We start from the raw sequence: 15,334 nt of genomic DNA, 5'->3' as shown, positions 1-15,334 counted from the left end.
ACACAATTATTTTAGAATGTGCTATTTACTGTGATACCAGAGCACTGAAATTGTTTGCTTCACAGAAGGGTATGTCTGTAGCAACTCCGTATTTCTAAAAGTGTGCTCAGTGTGGCAAAGCAGTGAGTAGGACAAGGGCTACTTAACTTCCAGAAGAGGATATCTTCAAACCATGAAAGAGGAAAAAATAATTCTCTGGTTCTATTTATATAATCTAATCAGAAAATCTGGATAAAAAAGTYTGATGTAATCTAATTCTAAGACTTGGGAGACATATACCCGGTGCAGTGACGTACAGCTCTGGGATCCCCAATCCCCTAAGCTGTCTTTGAACAGCCTGTCATCCAACAGTGCACTGTATATTGTGACGAGATACCAGCTTGGGTACTGAAATCAATATTGCTTTGTCAGCATAGTGCTGTGCCTTAGCCAGTAGGCGTCACTCTCTCAGAAGGTAATTATTTCTAGCAAAACAAAAGAATACAGTGTAAGTACTGCTTCTACTTCTGGCAACCTCTGTACTATATTACACAGCATTTCATAGTAGAAATATACCGTTGGGTCCTTCTGAGAACTAAAGGARGAAAGGTTAATGTAAAAACTTTAATACGTTCCTAACATTTTATTATGCATGTTTARTTCTTGCTTACTGTCCAAGTCTGAGAAAATGTAACATTTTTATTGGTATGTTACTTTGATAGTAATAAATAYGCGGAAGTTGGAGTAAGCAAACTTATGTCTAGCTGCTAGCATTGCAATTCTGTGAAATAAAAGGGTTAAGTACATTCTATGTTTGATGTCATCAGGAAGAGCCCAACATACATCCACTCTTGAAGGGACTTGAAGGAACAATTACAAAAAAAAAATTAAGTGGTTGCAAATTGCATAATGTTATAAATTAATTATAAGAAAAGTAAAAGCACAATACATTGCAGCATTCTTCTTGAGTAATATGGTTTAAAATGTTATATGAGAAATAGAATGTATCAAGATAAGATTTTGAAAAATTATTTAAATARTTATTGGCTCAATTCTAATACTTGGGGTTGAGTAGCTGATTTTTCAAATATTTCTGACAAGAAAGTAGTAAGGCTGAACCATTCTTATCTTTCCCCTGAATTTTCAGAATTATTAACTAACTTCATGAGGTTCCTTATATCTTTTTTTCAGTAGTGTCTAAGAAGGTTCAACGGAGAAGTGAGAGAAACTGGCTATTTTAAATCTTTAAGGGGCTGATTCTCCTCATTATGCACTTCTGTTTCACTCTGTCTTAATTTACATGCAGAAGTGAATTGTGGAAACCTGTGTGTTGAGTATTTCCTGGTCTGTGGCATTAATTTCTTTCTCCATTGTATTTTTTTTTTTGTATCTGTATTTTCATAAATTATAAAATGTGTGATACACAATAAAATAAATTGTATATAAGAACAAATACAAATATCATCACAGATTTACTACGATGTGAAGGATTAAAAAAACATAAAGAACAATTAATTCAGAATATGTTCAAGTATGACCACAAGAACACTCTTTTTCCTTTAAATATTTACACTTTGCTTTGTTTAGTATAATATATACAATTAATTGACAATATAGTCTGTGGGAAAATAATAATATAAACTGTTACTTTATTCTAAAAGGTAAAGGAACAGACTGAAATTTCATCTTTTAATAATAGTAAGGTATTCTTTCTAATACTATGCAACAATGGTAATATAATTCTAACAGGAGATAAAATATCCATCTGACCTTCTGAGTTTATTAAAAATATAAACTTGAGTAAATTTTTATGGATTTTTTAATATCAATTTTTATACTAAGATTTTAACCCAAGTTTGTGCTAAGGAGGAAGAATAGCAGGGGAATTTGGTATCTGAAGGCTGACTTAACTTAAAGGACCGGCTGACTGGACCTTAGAGTCATAGAAGAAAGCAGACTTTTACCACCAGGGATGGGGGATTTAGATCAGCTTGCTTTTAATGCTTACTAAACTGAAGATAGCAGGGAACTAAGTACACTGTAATAGATGTTAATTTTGTAGATAATTGCTAATGACAACGTGAGTACCTTCTGTTTAAAATAATTACACATTAATCATTCTAGTAGTAAGTGTGTGCTGAGTGCATTATATACAGACATGCTTGATCAGATTGCAGTGCAAATATTATTCCCCATTGCGCATAATGGACCTTTGTCAGTTTTTTTCTGAGGAAAAAAGAGGAACAAAGAGGAAGCAAAAATAAGCTAATTTTGTAATAAACTGTAAAATATGCATCATGTTTCTAGAGTTGAAACCCAGGTGTTCTTGATAATCCCAGTGACTAATCATTTTACTATTTTTATTTTGCAGGGATATGATAGCTACTGGTTGTGAGGATAAAAATGTTCGTGTTTATTACTTAGCAACRAGCTCTGATCAGCCGCTGAAAGTTTTCACAGGGCATACTGCAAAGGTGTTTCATGTACGGTGGTCTCCTCTGAGAGAAGGAATCCTCTGCAGTGGCTCTGATGATGGGTGTGTATTCCTGATGTGTTAGGTAAAACTTTAGGCCTCAAACAGGAGTATTAGAGAAACTTAAAATCTTTAATTGTACTAGTGCTTGCACTGTCAAAAGCTCTGCTGTCATTATGTCCATGAGTAATATAATAGTTGAAATTTATGCCTTGTACAGAGTCAGACTGGAGCTTTACTGTTAGCTTAACACTGTGTTTAGGCAGCAGAATAATTATCTAAATTTGTCACAACTGCTGTATCAATGCAACTTTTCAAATGCTTTCCCAAAAGTGTAGTAAGTGACTGCTGTTTATTATTCCTGAGAACGATACAAGGATRATGCTACATTTTGACTTTACATCTAAAGATGTGTTGCAAGAATTGAAGTCTTGTTGGATGTCTTTCATAAGTATGATCAAGTAGAATCTGTGGAGATTTTTAACAGGATCCASGTATCCCTCTACTGTCATTTTTATGACAGTTTTTGAGGGACAGAGGCTTAGTCTGTGGTAAGCAGGAGAAAAGAGATTTTTCTGTGATTACAAGCCACTTCCCTGCTCAGTATACAGAACATTTCTCTGTTTGGAGAATTGGCTCCTGTTGCTTTCCTCAATACCATTCATTAGAGGATTATGTTTGCAGATTTTCAGTCAAGGCTTTTCAAGTTCATAGTGTGATGACTTATTAAAGGAAYCAACCCTACTTTGAGAGCCCAATTTAACAGTATTTTTACTTGTAAATCCTGTTTCACATRAACAAGAACTAATGAATCCAAAATTCTGTGATATAGGGTGATTATGATATTTTTTGATTTTATATCAGTAATGGATATGTAATAAGTTCTGATTACAGAATCATTTGCAGAAGACATTTGCTTTTACTTGGCAGGAAGGAAGCATTGAATAACTTAGTCCTGGGTTGCRCAGAAAGCAAGCAATCTTTTGGGTTTAATTTACTTCGTAACACTCAGTTCATAGTCCAACTCACAGAACTATTTCAAATGACTTGTTCAACACCTAGCCTTATACAGTGTAAAAAAGTAGTATGTAAGGGTCACACATAAAACAATATGCATGTAAATATACAGACCGGCCTTCTAACTCGTGGATTCCACTTTGATGGACCTTGCATCACAGATGACCCCTTTGCAGGGTTAGTGAAAGAGTAGTAAGTTGACCATACGTGTCTCTTGCTGCCATGGGTGAGCTTTGGTAATGTATTTAATTTGAATTACAGTCTTTTCAAGGAACTAAACATCTTTTTACTTATTTTTGTATTTTATTCTTTTAACCTCCCAATTCTGTAGTCTGCTCAGTTATCTGTACCCAGTAATACCAGCTACTGAAAATAAAATGAAATGTCAGAAACTTACTTGATTAATACAGAACAAAAAAAAAAGTGAAAAAGATTACATGAATTCTTCCTCATTCCTTGTATGGTTGTGGTAGGAGTTTCATAGTTTTAAGAAGACAGTGTAGCATCTACTTGTGCTATGTGACAAACACTGTATTCAAAGGAGAGTGCTATTAAAGCTATAGGAAAGACAAATGTCACAGTTTTCCTTTRTTTTTATTTTATTTTATTTCTTTAAGAGTCCTAASATCCAAATTTATTAAATATCATTTATTAAGCAGTGTATAGGCAAGCTTGTTTTCCCTCACATGTCAGATAATGGTGCATGTGAAATTCTGAAAGACTGTATGGGTGATGGGCTAGTTTTTTACTCTTAAAAGCTGACTTTGTCCTTTTTTTTATTAAAACTTTTATAAACAGATTACAAACAAATATTCTGATAAATTTGAAGTTTAGAATATTGCTGAAGTAATAATYGTATTTCAGTAGATTATTTGATGGATATGGGGTTTTTGTGTCCTGTTTCAGTACTGTTCGAATATGGGATTATACACAGGATGCCTGTATAAATATTCTTAGTGGACATACAGCTCCAGTACGGGGACTGATGTGGAATCCTGAAATTCCTTACCTGTTAATATCGGGCAGTTGGGACTATACTATTCGAGTCTGGGACACAAGAGATGGAACATGTTTGGACACAGTTTATGATCATGGTGCAGATGTATATGGTAATAGTATTTTAAATATTAATACWTTATTTTTGTGTTATTAAATTGCATTTTAAAATATTTTAAATGTTTTTAAAATAATCATTAGGTGACTAGCTAAACWTGAATGCATTTTTAAATACTGTCTCTCTCTACTAGGGTTAACGTGTCATCCTAGTCGTCCATTTACTATGGCATCTTGCTCTCGTGACTCTACTGTGAGACTCTGGTCATTGACACCTCTTATAAACCCTCTACAAGTAAATATTTTAGCAGACAGATGTTGGGATGAGATTATTGGTAATATAGGTAAGTTAAATTGTACATACTGTTGTTTTAACCTTCTATCCGTTACTGTACCATTTTTGAGTTATTTTTGTATATAAAACTTTTTGTTTACTAGATCGTGCTGTGGAATCTGGTGCTCCTCCTTTGCTATGCGGTAAAGTTTCTAGGGATATTAAACAAGAGGTGGAAAAATTGACAGGAAATCCTCGAGGAAAAAAACTACGGTGGTTTTCGGAATGTTTTTCAGTAAGTATTCTRTGATCTTAAAGGATGTTATCAGTGTGCCTTTTTTTGTTCTCTTAAGACAGTCACCAAAACAAAAATTTTTTGCATTCTTTTTGACTATTACTCTGTCTTGCTTTACTATCTCTCTTAAAGGTGACTCAGAAAATATGCAAAAATCTATTCAATCCCTTAACAATTTCATATGTCAAAATGTCTATAATTGAATTGTTGGTCAGTTGTGAACACCAAATTTTCACAAAGGGAAATAGGTGGGATATTTTACTTATCTGAGCAAAGCTTTTCCTACAGAAAAGAATTTTCTRCTGGAGAAAATGAAAAGATTTGTTTTATCCAAATACATTGGAATATTTAGTTTTAGTCCATTAAAAGGAAAGCTACATTCTGGGTTAGGATGAAATGCCCAAGTGTCTTCTATATTTGTAACCCTGTTATTCTTTRAAAAGTTCCATTAGATCAAATATTTTATATTTTTTCTTACTTTTTAATTAGTCATTCTCTCTATAATTGGTTGAATAGTAACCTAGGGTCCTAGAGTTAGAGAAAGGAGGATTCAAGAATTAGACCAGTTAAAATGCTTAAAATTTTCAAAAAACTTTGCTACTCTGGCAGTTGAACTTTAGARTTGTTTTCTGTCTGGCCCACCTTTTTTGTGTTACAGAGGACAATAAACAACTATTTGGGCAACTCTTGCAGCCTAGCAGCTGAATGTTGTTTCATGCCTGTAGTAACCACCACAGAGGCTGTATACACCTAGAAGCAAAAGGAAAAGGTCTAATGGCAAGCCCTCAATTACATCTGTGTATAATCAAATACTTACACTCATGAATTGTTGCTGTATCTACACAGATTTTAAGACGACCGAAGGAGCGTCGTGTCTTCATAGTAAAGCTTCTAATGTTGAGGTGGTCTGAAATTGTATTTCTTGGAATTGACTGACAAATATTTTTCTAGATCTTCACAGGTTTTTCTCTCAAAGGTAACTGTAATGCAACTATTCTCTTTTTTCCCTTCCCCTCCCTCCAACAATTACAGCCTCCAGGAGGCAGCAAAAATTTATGGGATTTAGTTGCTGTAATAAAAGGACAGGATGATAGTTTGCTTCCACAAAACTACTGCAAAGGAATTATGCATATGAAACATCTCCTTAGATTTAGAATGGTAAGTGAAGCATACACATTATGTGAGAATGATTAATAATTAATTATTATAATAATTAATTATTATTAATTAAATAATTAATAATTTCAATCTTAAAAAATAATATAATATTTTATGAAAGGGTCATGATTTCATGTCTAAAGATTTCRAGCTGGTACTGGCCCTGCTCTTGTGAGTTGTACTGGATCACATATTGCACTGCTCTGTTTAACCTTTAAGGCCTTACAGAATATTGGCTTTTTCACTTCTTTTATCTTGCCATACTCAGGCTTCCAGAAACAAAGCAAACTTTTTCCCWCAAATGACAATCCTACTTTCTCACTGTTCTTTGGAATTCTTCCTTTGCTTTTGAAATCACATCTATAAATCTACAGCTTTTTTTTCCTGTAAAATCCTTCCTAAGATCACTTTCAGTGTGATGTCTGAAAGACACAGATAATAGGTAACATTAGGTGACATAAAGWCCTTAAATAGTGTTGTTTAGAGAGGTGGAATTGATTGTTTTATTTCTTTTTTTTTTTTGGGGGAGGTTCTTTTTTTTTTTTGGGGGAGGCATCTTGTCATTAGTTGTGTTATTTAATATTCTGTTTGTACGTGTGTAACCAGGCATATAATTCTCTTATGAATGAATAATACATAAAATACCTTGAAAAAATAAACACTATTTTTTCTTTGCCCTATATTCCATTTTATTCGGAGTCAGACTCTACTTTGTATTTCTGTTAATGCTTCTGTCAGGCAGTTCTCCAAATACTGTACCAAACTCAGAATCACTTTAAAAATAAAAATAAAAAGTTCTCTGTGCAATACTAGTCGGTAAGAACAATATCTTCTAGCTAAGTATGTATGACTTCATGCGTACTCAGTGTTAAAATGATACATTATTGTTGGTAACTTTGAAAACAAGAAATTGAAAACATAACTACATTTTATGCTGTGAAGCCAGTTTGCCTGCCCGATAATATATACTGTACTGTACTTATGTTCAATAAGGTCAAATTATTGGCTTTTGCAAACACAAAGTTTGTAGTTATGTTCTGATAAAGTGGCAGAGGAATTCAGGCATGAAAACGGAGGCGAGGCAGCAGAAGCGTGCTGCGTGGCTGTCTGGAAGGAAGAGTACAAAACCAGAAACCTTCACTAGCAGAGATATGCATCTGAAAAGTGACTCAGATGCCAAGGTCAAATTCAAGTACCAGGCTACAAAATTATTTGTAGCTGCTTATATAAATATGTAACCAGATATACAGTTGTACAGTATCGCTAGAMATTCCTGTTGGAGACTGGTCAGAGGTTAYGGGATTATTTAGTCTAACAAGTGGATTGGGAAAGAGGAAAGATATTTATTGGTGTGAATCAGAAAATGTTTAACCTTTTTTTGCCTGAGCTAAACACTTGGCACCTGTTACTAGTTAGGCCATCCCTTTTGTGCAAGTCACAGATCCCCATTAAGTGTGACCTRCATAACTGACTACTCTTAACTATTGGAAACTTTTGTTGGTGTTGTTAACTGTATTAATAGCAGCTGTTCTGTTAATACTGTGAATTAAGCAAAACAAAAGATAAAACAAAAAAAAAATTGTTTCAGCCAGTTAGCCCTGGAAATTCTTTCTTGACTCCTGCAGTGCAAGCAGTCTGTTATCCATATAATGTGATTTCATGCTTTCATAATTCAGGCAATGTAGAGTAACTCAGGTAATTGCTCTTCATTCTCTGGATGTGTATTAAGTGTTCACGTTCATTAAAAGCCTTTTTATGCCCTTTTTGCTGGCTCAAAATCCTGTTTGAGAGCTTTGGGAGAAAGTAGTGGTAAGGTAATGGAGACTTGCTGTATATGACTTTTTGTATTTTTCCTTCCATAAGAAACTGGACAATGGCACTGCAACARCCAGACATTTCAGGATCAAGTAGAAACCTAGAGCACATGTGTTCTTTCTGGTTTCTAGCAACCAGAGAGAATTCACTGGGGGTATTAACATGCARATGATACAAAGGACAGATCACCAGATGGACAGTAATACAGTTTGATTAAGAAAACCAGATCTTAGCAGTTGACATTGGTCTACATTGCAGTTTATTTTGATAACAAATGTCCAAAGTTCATTCTCTATCCTCCACGTATGGTATGATGAAGCTTTAATAGTCAAACACTGTCACACGTCCATTTAAGATAGAAATAGTTAAACTAAAAAGTAGGAATTCTTGAAATGTAAAGTGGAGCTCATTTTTGCTTTACTTGTATTAAACATGATCCTGTTGTATCTGAATTCAGTCAGTTCTTTGTCAGACTCTGATGAATGGATAAATCTACTCTTATCTCTTTGGTTGTTATAAAAATTATAATGGTTAGGAATATAAGTAGTCACACACAATGGGCTGTGATAGATCTCAAGGATGCAAGGAGACAGGTTAAACTTACTATCTTTATTCTTTCTTTACTTAGACTTCATTATAATGGTAATAATTACCATTTYCAATTCTGTATATTTTGTGTTCATAAATATTTATTGAAATTTTAAAAATACCAAGAGATTTTTATGTGGGCATCTGGGTGAAGATGGATTACATATGAGAAAAAGTTTGAGTGAAATTAAAATATATAACAAAGATTAAAGGAAGATAATTGTGAAAAGAATGCATATGGGATTCCAAACACTAATACAGTTGTATTAACATTATGAATCATTCACTGTAATCTCTTCATTATTTGTAGTTTTTTATCAAATGAAGTTTCTTTCTTAAWAGATACTTTCTGTATTCTTTTGTAATTAAGTATCTGAAGGGAGGGTGTCAGACAAGCTCTTTTCAGTTTTCCCGTGTGACAGGACAAGAGGCAATGGGCAGAAACTGAAGCACAGGCAGTTCCGCCTGACCGTGAGGGGGAATTTCTTCGCTGTGAGGGTGACAGAGCACTGGACCAGGTTGCCCAGAGAGGTTGTGGAGTCTCCTTCTCTGGAGATCCTCAAGGCCYGCCTGGATGCAACCCTGTCTAACATGCTCTAGGTGACCCTGCTTGAACAGGGGTGTTGGACTAGATGATCTCCAGAGGTCCCTTCCAACCTTACCCATTCTGTAATTCTGTGTGATTYTGTAATGTGTGATTTTAATTCATTTGTCTTAACAAAAAATGTTTCTATCACAGAGAAGTTTTTATCACAGAAAACTAACAGAAGTATTTTTTCTTTTTATCAGTCCAAAGCACAAGAACTGACAACAGTAAAAATGTCCAAGTTTGGAGGTGGTATTGGTGCACCAAGCAAAGAGGAGAGACTTAAAGAAGCTGCAGAAATACATTTAAGATTAGGACAAATTCAGAGATATTGTGAACTGATGGTAGAGCTCGGAGAGGTAAAATATCAAAAAACAATAAAATACAAAAGTTTATAAAAATGGCTTGGCTTGGATAGCAACAAAATTGATCATAAATGAAGAGTGAGCTTTCTTCAATTACATTATTTTTAACATATGCAGTTTAATGCATAGCTCATCACTCATTTAGCCTTGTGACAAATACATATTTTGATAGAAAAACTTGAAAATGTGAAAAATAGAACTGTTTCTCAAAATAATCAGGCAAAATATACTGCCCCTTTCTTCTAGTGGGACAAAGCACTCTCAGTTGCACCTGGTGTATCGATGAAATATTGGAAGAAGTTAATGCAAAGGTAAGRTGATAAAAATTATATTGAATTGTACTTTTTGTCCATAAAAAAACAAAAACAGGCAAATAGAAAGGATTAATATTAATAACAGCAWCTGCCTTTGTCTTCTATTACAACATTTTAGTGATGTTACTTTTTTTGTTCAAAAAACTGTGATGGAACAGCTGTGGAATTCAACAAAGATTATGTACAGAAAGCAAGTTAAAGGGTTGAATGTAAATTGCAAGTTTTAAACTGCATATTCTTTAGTGCAATAATCTAGTAGCTTGTATATTTTCTGAGGTCTAGAAAGGCAGATGGGTTTCAGTGAAATATTTATAGCTTCATCTAAAACCTATATCAGAGAGGTAAGTTTAATGATAAATTATATGTGTAGATCTTTCTTGTTTGTTTATTTTTGTTTATTTAGGCGAGCTGATCAGTTAATTCAGGAAGAAAATGATGATGTCATCCCGTACTGTATAGCTGTTGGAGATGTGAAGAAACTAGTTTCATTCTTTACTTCAAGAGGCCAGCTTAAAGAGGCTCTACTTATTGCGCAGGTATTATAACATAGATGAGTTTGGGAGATGTATTTAGTTATTAATTTCTAAGTCTAAAGAGGACAAGCATATTTAAAAGGCTAGCTCTGTTCACCTTTGTAAAACGGCTGAATAATTAAATCTTCTGTTTACTTGCATGTTCTGTTGGCCAATTTTTACTCAGAAACCACAAAAAGGTATCTTGTGCCTAGATATTTTAAGCCCAATTCTTCTAAACTGGAGTCAACTACCTATAATGAAAACTGATCTATTAGTGTCTGGTTGACACTTGAGGTAAAAGATTGACCTTTTTTCAGCAGTCAGAACTGCCCTCAACTTTTAAGGCATGTAGGATTTCTGTTACATTTCTACCAAGCTCTKGGTTATTCTACACTCTATAGAGTCTTTGTGGGAAACCATGCAATTGCAGTAGTAATCAATATACAAAATCAAGCTTATAAATGAATGCAAAAAAAGACTACAACAAATTAGGCAAATCATATTTTAAACGCTTTTTATTTTCTGAAATACTCTGATCTTTATAAGCGTATTTTAGCAGTGAACTTACTGTGAATTCTGAAAATATTTAGTATTCAAACATATTTTGGCATGCTTGTATGTCTCTTCTGCTCCCTAAATGTAAACACGAGTTAAAGAGCACATAAAACAATCAAGATTATTGATTTGTCTCACTCTATTCTTTGTGAATAATTTCTAGGTATTTAATGCAGTTTGTGTTAAATAAAGCTGTCCGGATTCATTGCTGGTACATTTTCTGATGCCTGTCTATCTTAGAATGTTCAGTTGCCTCAAAGAGTGGAACTTGAATAATGAATGTGAATTTGTTCATTAGAAATTGTYCATACGTGTGTTGTTTTTCTTCTGAAGAGTGACTGTATAGTTTACAAGATAAAACTTTGAAGTATGCTTAAATTTAACAAGTTACTATGTTTGAACTTCAAAGAACCTTAAAGTTTAAAAAGATGTTTAGGTTTCTTGCAAGAGAGGCATTGCATGGATTGCTTTTGTTACCATTCATACAATAGTCTTTTGTTGCAAAGGTTTAATCAGATAATACCAAGCAATAAAATACAAAGACTTTCTTTCCCTTTTGTCTGAGCCTCGAGTTTTAATGTCATTACCGCCGCTGTACCTGAATGCACAAACGCAGCAAAAACATGAGAAAGAATTTCAGTTCAATTTCTTCTCATTTAATGTTAGAAATAATTTATTACCAAACATGAAAAAAGTTCAGCTTATGTTRCTATATAAACCTTTTCAGATCTGATATACCTACTAAGGAGGGGTCTTGAATTTCACCCTTCAATCACAGCCACATGTTCCTAGGGGAGTGAAAATCAAGGTTTTAGCCTTCACTGTCCATTTTAAGCTTATTCAAAAGCTGGGAAAATCCTCTGTTAGGCAGATAGGAAGATAGAGATCTTCTGCCTCTGTCAAATTTCTTGTACAGCTGAGTAAAACTAGGCAAAAATTTTTCTGTGAATAGATTTGTTAGTTTAAAAATTTCCTTTATTATATTCGTGCTTTAGAGTGGTGTTATTCTATGCTCTGGAAAACAACATTTCTTACTTATTTTGATTGGCATATTAATTAATCCATCTTTTTATTCACTTCTAGGCAGCTTATGAGGGCAATATACAAATGTCACCACTCTCCACAACAACTGGATCTACAAATTCTGATGCAAACAATACAGATGATTATAATGAGTAAGTTGCTTTATTTTATATTTAAAGATTCATTTTTGTGCAGTATATAAAGTCATCAAGGGAAGAAAATCTTACTAGTTTAATTTGGTAGTAATAATGTAGAATTTGAAAAGGGAATATTACATTTTTTCTCAGACTTAGTTGGAAGAGCCAGTTAGTTAATACCTGATGCTACATTAATAATCAACTGCATAGAGCCTCCTTCTATAAATTCTTCATATGTATGTATTACAGTTATAAATATTTTTACTTATTTTTTATTTGCTTGATCTTTGATATGCATTTCTATCCATTTAAATATGCCTAAATATGTAGCTTATTAAAGTAGATTTTTTCTTGTAATAGAATAAGATTTAGATTTAGCAAGTATCTTTGAGTCTGGTTTTTTGCGTCTTCTCCTCCAGAAGCCTTTCACTATTTTTCATCAGTGAAGATTCAAAAAATGTACACTAGTGTCCAAATTTTCATTGTATGTGCCCACAAAAGAAATTATGCCCTTCTCCGTGTTAAAACAGCACTCAAAACCCTAGAATGCATTATCAAGCTTGATATGTAGTAGCAAAAGTAGCTTGGAGGGTGTATAGATTCTTCATTTACATGTGCAGTTTTTGAGCAAGTAGAGGAATATTCACGCAGGGTTCACAGGTACAGAATGGGTATTCAAACATTTGACTTTTTTTCTGTCAATCTGAAGAAACATCTCTATACTGGTGTGGATTGTGTAAGACTGACTRGAATGTACACTGATGTAAGTAGTAGATGCAGTTCAAAATGATTACATTGATGTCATTAGTAATATTGTTATCTATAAGTAAAATATCTTTAAAACATTTTAGTGTATAGAAACACATGTGATGACTTATATGTAAATTAAGAACCAAACAAGTCCAACCTTTAGGTGATCTTGCAGGATTCGTTGTTTTGTTGTTACAGACTCCTACATAAGGTCAGTCAAGAACTGGCAGAATGGTATTTCCAGGATGGCCATGCAGTACTCGCAGCATGTTGCCATTTGGCTGTTGAAAATATAGAGGTAACTTTTTTTTAAAAAAAAAAAAAAAAAAAAAAAAAGTATATATGGAAAGGCTAACAGCGACTTGCTTTTTATATTTTAGAAACCAGTTAATATTGGGGTATATAACTACCTCATTCTAAAATGTATTACTTACCCTGGGTATTCAATTTGTGTATATTTATATAGAGAGTTTGACATTTAAAAAAWTTGAAATTAGTGGCAAAACCCCCCTGATTTCATTAAGATTTCACCTTTATTCACAAAAAGAAATATGTTGTTATTTAATTGGATCTTAATAAGTGCAGAAACTTGTTATATCAGAAAATACCTTGCATACATATAAACAGAAGTATTATTTATTTTGCTGTTTGTATTGTTATGGTAGTTCAACAAATCCATTCAGAATTAGAACTTCATTGTGCTACATGCATGATAAAAAAAAAAAAAAACCCAAAAATATGCAATCTCCACCTTGAGTGATTTGCAATCCAAATATTTAAGTAAACAGGGGATAAACACCAGCAAAATACAGCTGATAATACAGAAACATATTTCATTAAATTTCCTTTTATTTGTAACTTTTCCGATCTCTCTTTCTTTTCCTCATTCTCTGTGGATTTTGTTGTTGTTGACCTCCCCTGTGTTCTTYCTCTTCTATCCTTCCCCCACTCTCATCCCAGATGAATAAGATTCTATCTTAATAGGCTGTTCAGAATGAAAGTAGTAATTAATTAATGCTTTTATTTCAAAATRGAGATGTTTCAAAATTTTGTATTGTCTCTAACATTTCATGTTCTGCAATCCCAATTAGCAATTCCAGTTTCCCAGAGAAGATAAGAAAAGGAAATTATCCCTGTCTTTTGAGTTTCCTTTTATCCAGAGAAATGGGAAGTATGTCCTCTGAAAGCTAGCATTTTTACCCTAGACTAAAAGGGCTTTGCATCATGCTTGTTATGTATGATGTTTAATCTCTTTGGTTGAMTAAAGGAAGATTAAGCTAAAGGAAATCCATGTGGTTATTTAAAAACTGATTCATGTATGGTACACAATTATTCATTCAAGAGGCCCAAATTCTATGTAGGAGTTTCTTTAATGCATATTTTGCCCTTCTGTAAAAAGCAGTCTCATAAATGAATGTAATATAGTCAACACAGTGACTCCTCAAAATGCTTGTGTCCCTTAATGATATAATTTTTTTATTGAGCAAGCTTGCCATGGCAAACCTGATTCGTGGAAATGAACTGGAGTTGGCAATCAGTGTGGGTACTGTCTTAGGAGAAAGTGCCGCGCAAGCAACACATTATGCTCTAGAATTACTAGCAAGAAAATGTATGACAATAACAACATGGTAAGAATTTCTCACTCCAGAGAAGTGTTTTTTTTTTTTTTTTTTTTCCTGACAAAACAAAGTTGTTCCTCGTTCTGAAAACTCTTACATAGACCAAATCACTATGGCCATGTAGATTGAATAAGATTTGCAGGATTAGACCAATGATGCACAGAAATCACAGATATTGTACTTTAATCTCAAAATGCATGACATATGTATTGTAAATGAGTGAAGACTCATTGTCTTACAGAGTCCTATCATGTAAAGCCTGCTGGAAGAACCCGATGGTATGCTTGGGCAATAAYAAGCATAGTAGCTACTAGTCTGTACTGAGTGAAAACAGACGTTTTCAGACAAAGCAAGGCTAGAACTGAATTAAAGTCAGAAGGAACAGAGGCTTAAATAGGATTTATAGAGTGATTTTAGGTACTTTAAAATGTAAACATGTAAGCAGCCAAGGAATTATTTCATAGTAGTATTAGGAATACAGCAGAGCTGAAAAATTTAAGGATAATGCAGGTTTACTGTTTAACTTTGCAGGAGTAGGCCATTTCCCTATTCTATATAGGGGAAACTTCACATCTGTGCTAAACTTTCTCTTCTTCCTTGTGATGATTTTATTTTGAAGAGTACAATTCTGGTCTATTTTTGTCTAGCAGTGAAAAGCAGAAAATCATACTACGAGTGTTTGTCAGCTATTCGGGTGCTTTCAGAATTAACGTTCAGTAGACAGCGGTGCTTAAATAGATGCTACAATCAAGCCTCAGTTTTGCCACTACYGTTAGTATTTGCTTAAGCATCTGGAAGTAGCCTGTGAGAAACACAGT

General features: G+C 33.6%; 1 protein-coding gene across 1 annotated transcript in view; it reads left to right on the top strand.

Annotated features, from left to right (window-relative positions):
- WDR17 (WD repeat domain 17) overlaps positions 1–15,334 on the top strand; it is a 51,807-nt gene that overhangs the window by 27,211 nt on the left and 9,262 nt on the right. The window contains exons 12-22 of the mRNA XM_085311398.1: positions 2,351–2,515; positions 4,376–4,578; positions 4,717–4,866; positions 4,961–5,091; positions 6,124–6,249; positions 9,442–9,597; positions 9,850–9,914; positions 10,321–10,453; positions 12,071–12,162; positions 13,096–13,195; positions 14,386–14,525. Coding sequence (XP_085167524.1) covers positions 2,351–2,515; positions 4,376–4,578; positions 4,717–4,866; positions 4,961–5,091; positions 6,124–6,249; positions 9,442–9,597; positions 9,850–9,914; positions 10,321–10,453; positions 12,071–12,162; positions 13,096–13,195; positions 14,386–14,525 — 1,461 coding nt within the window. The remainder of the gene's footprint in view (positions 1–2,350; positions 2,516–4,375; positions 4,579–4,716; positions 4,867–4,960; positions 5,092–6,123; positions 6,250–9,441; positions 9,598–9,849; positions 9,915–10,320; positions 10,454–12,070; positions 12,163–13,095; positions 13,196–14,385; positions 14,526–15,334) is intronic.

Source organism: Rhea americana, unplaced genomic scaffold (assembly GCF_003343005.1).
Source record: "Rhea americana isolate MKP2758 unplaced genomic scaffold, rheAme1 scaffold_34, whole genome shotgun sequence".
NCBI classification, from domain to species: Eukaryota; Metazoa; Chordata; class Aves; order Rheiformes; family Rheidae; genus Rhea; species Rhea americana.
The sequence above is the reverse complement of the archived record's forward strand: the minus strand, read 5'-3'. Positions and strand labels throughout refer to the sequence as shown.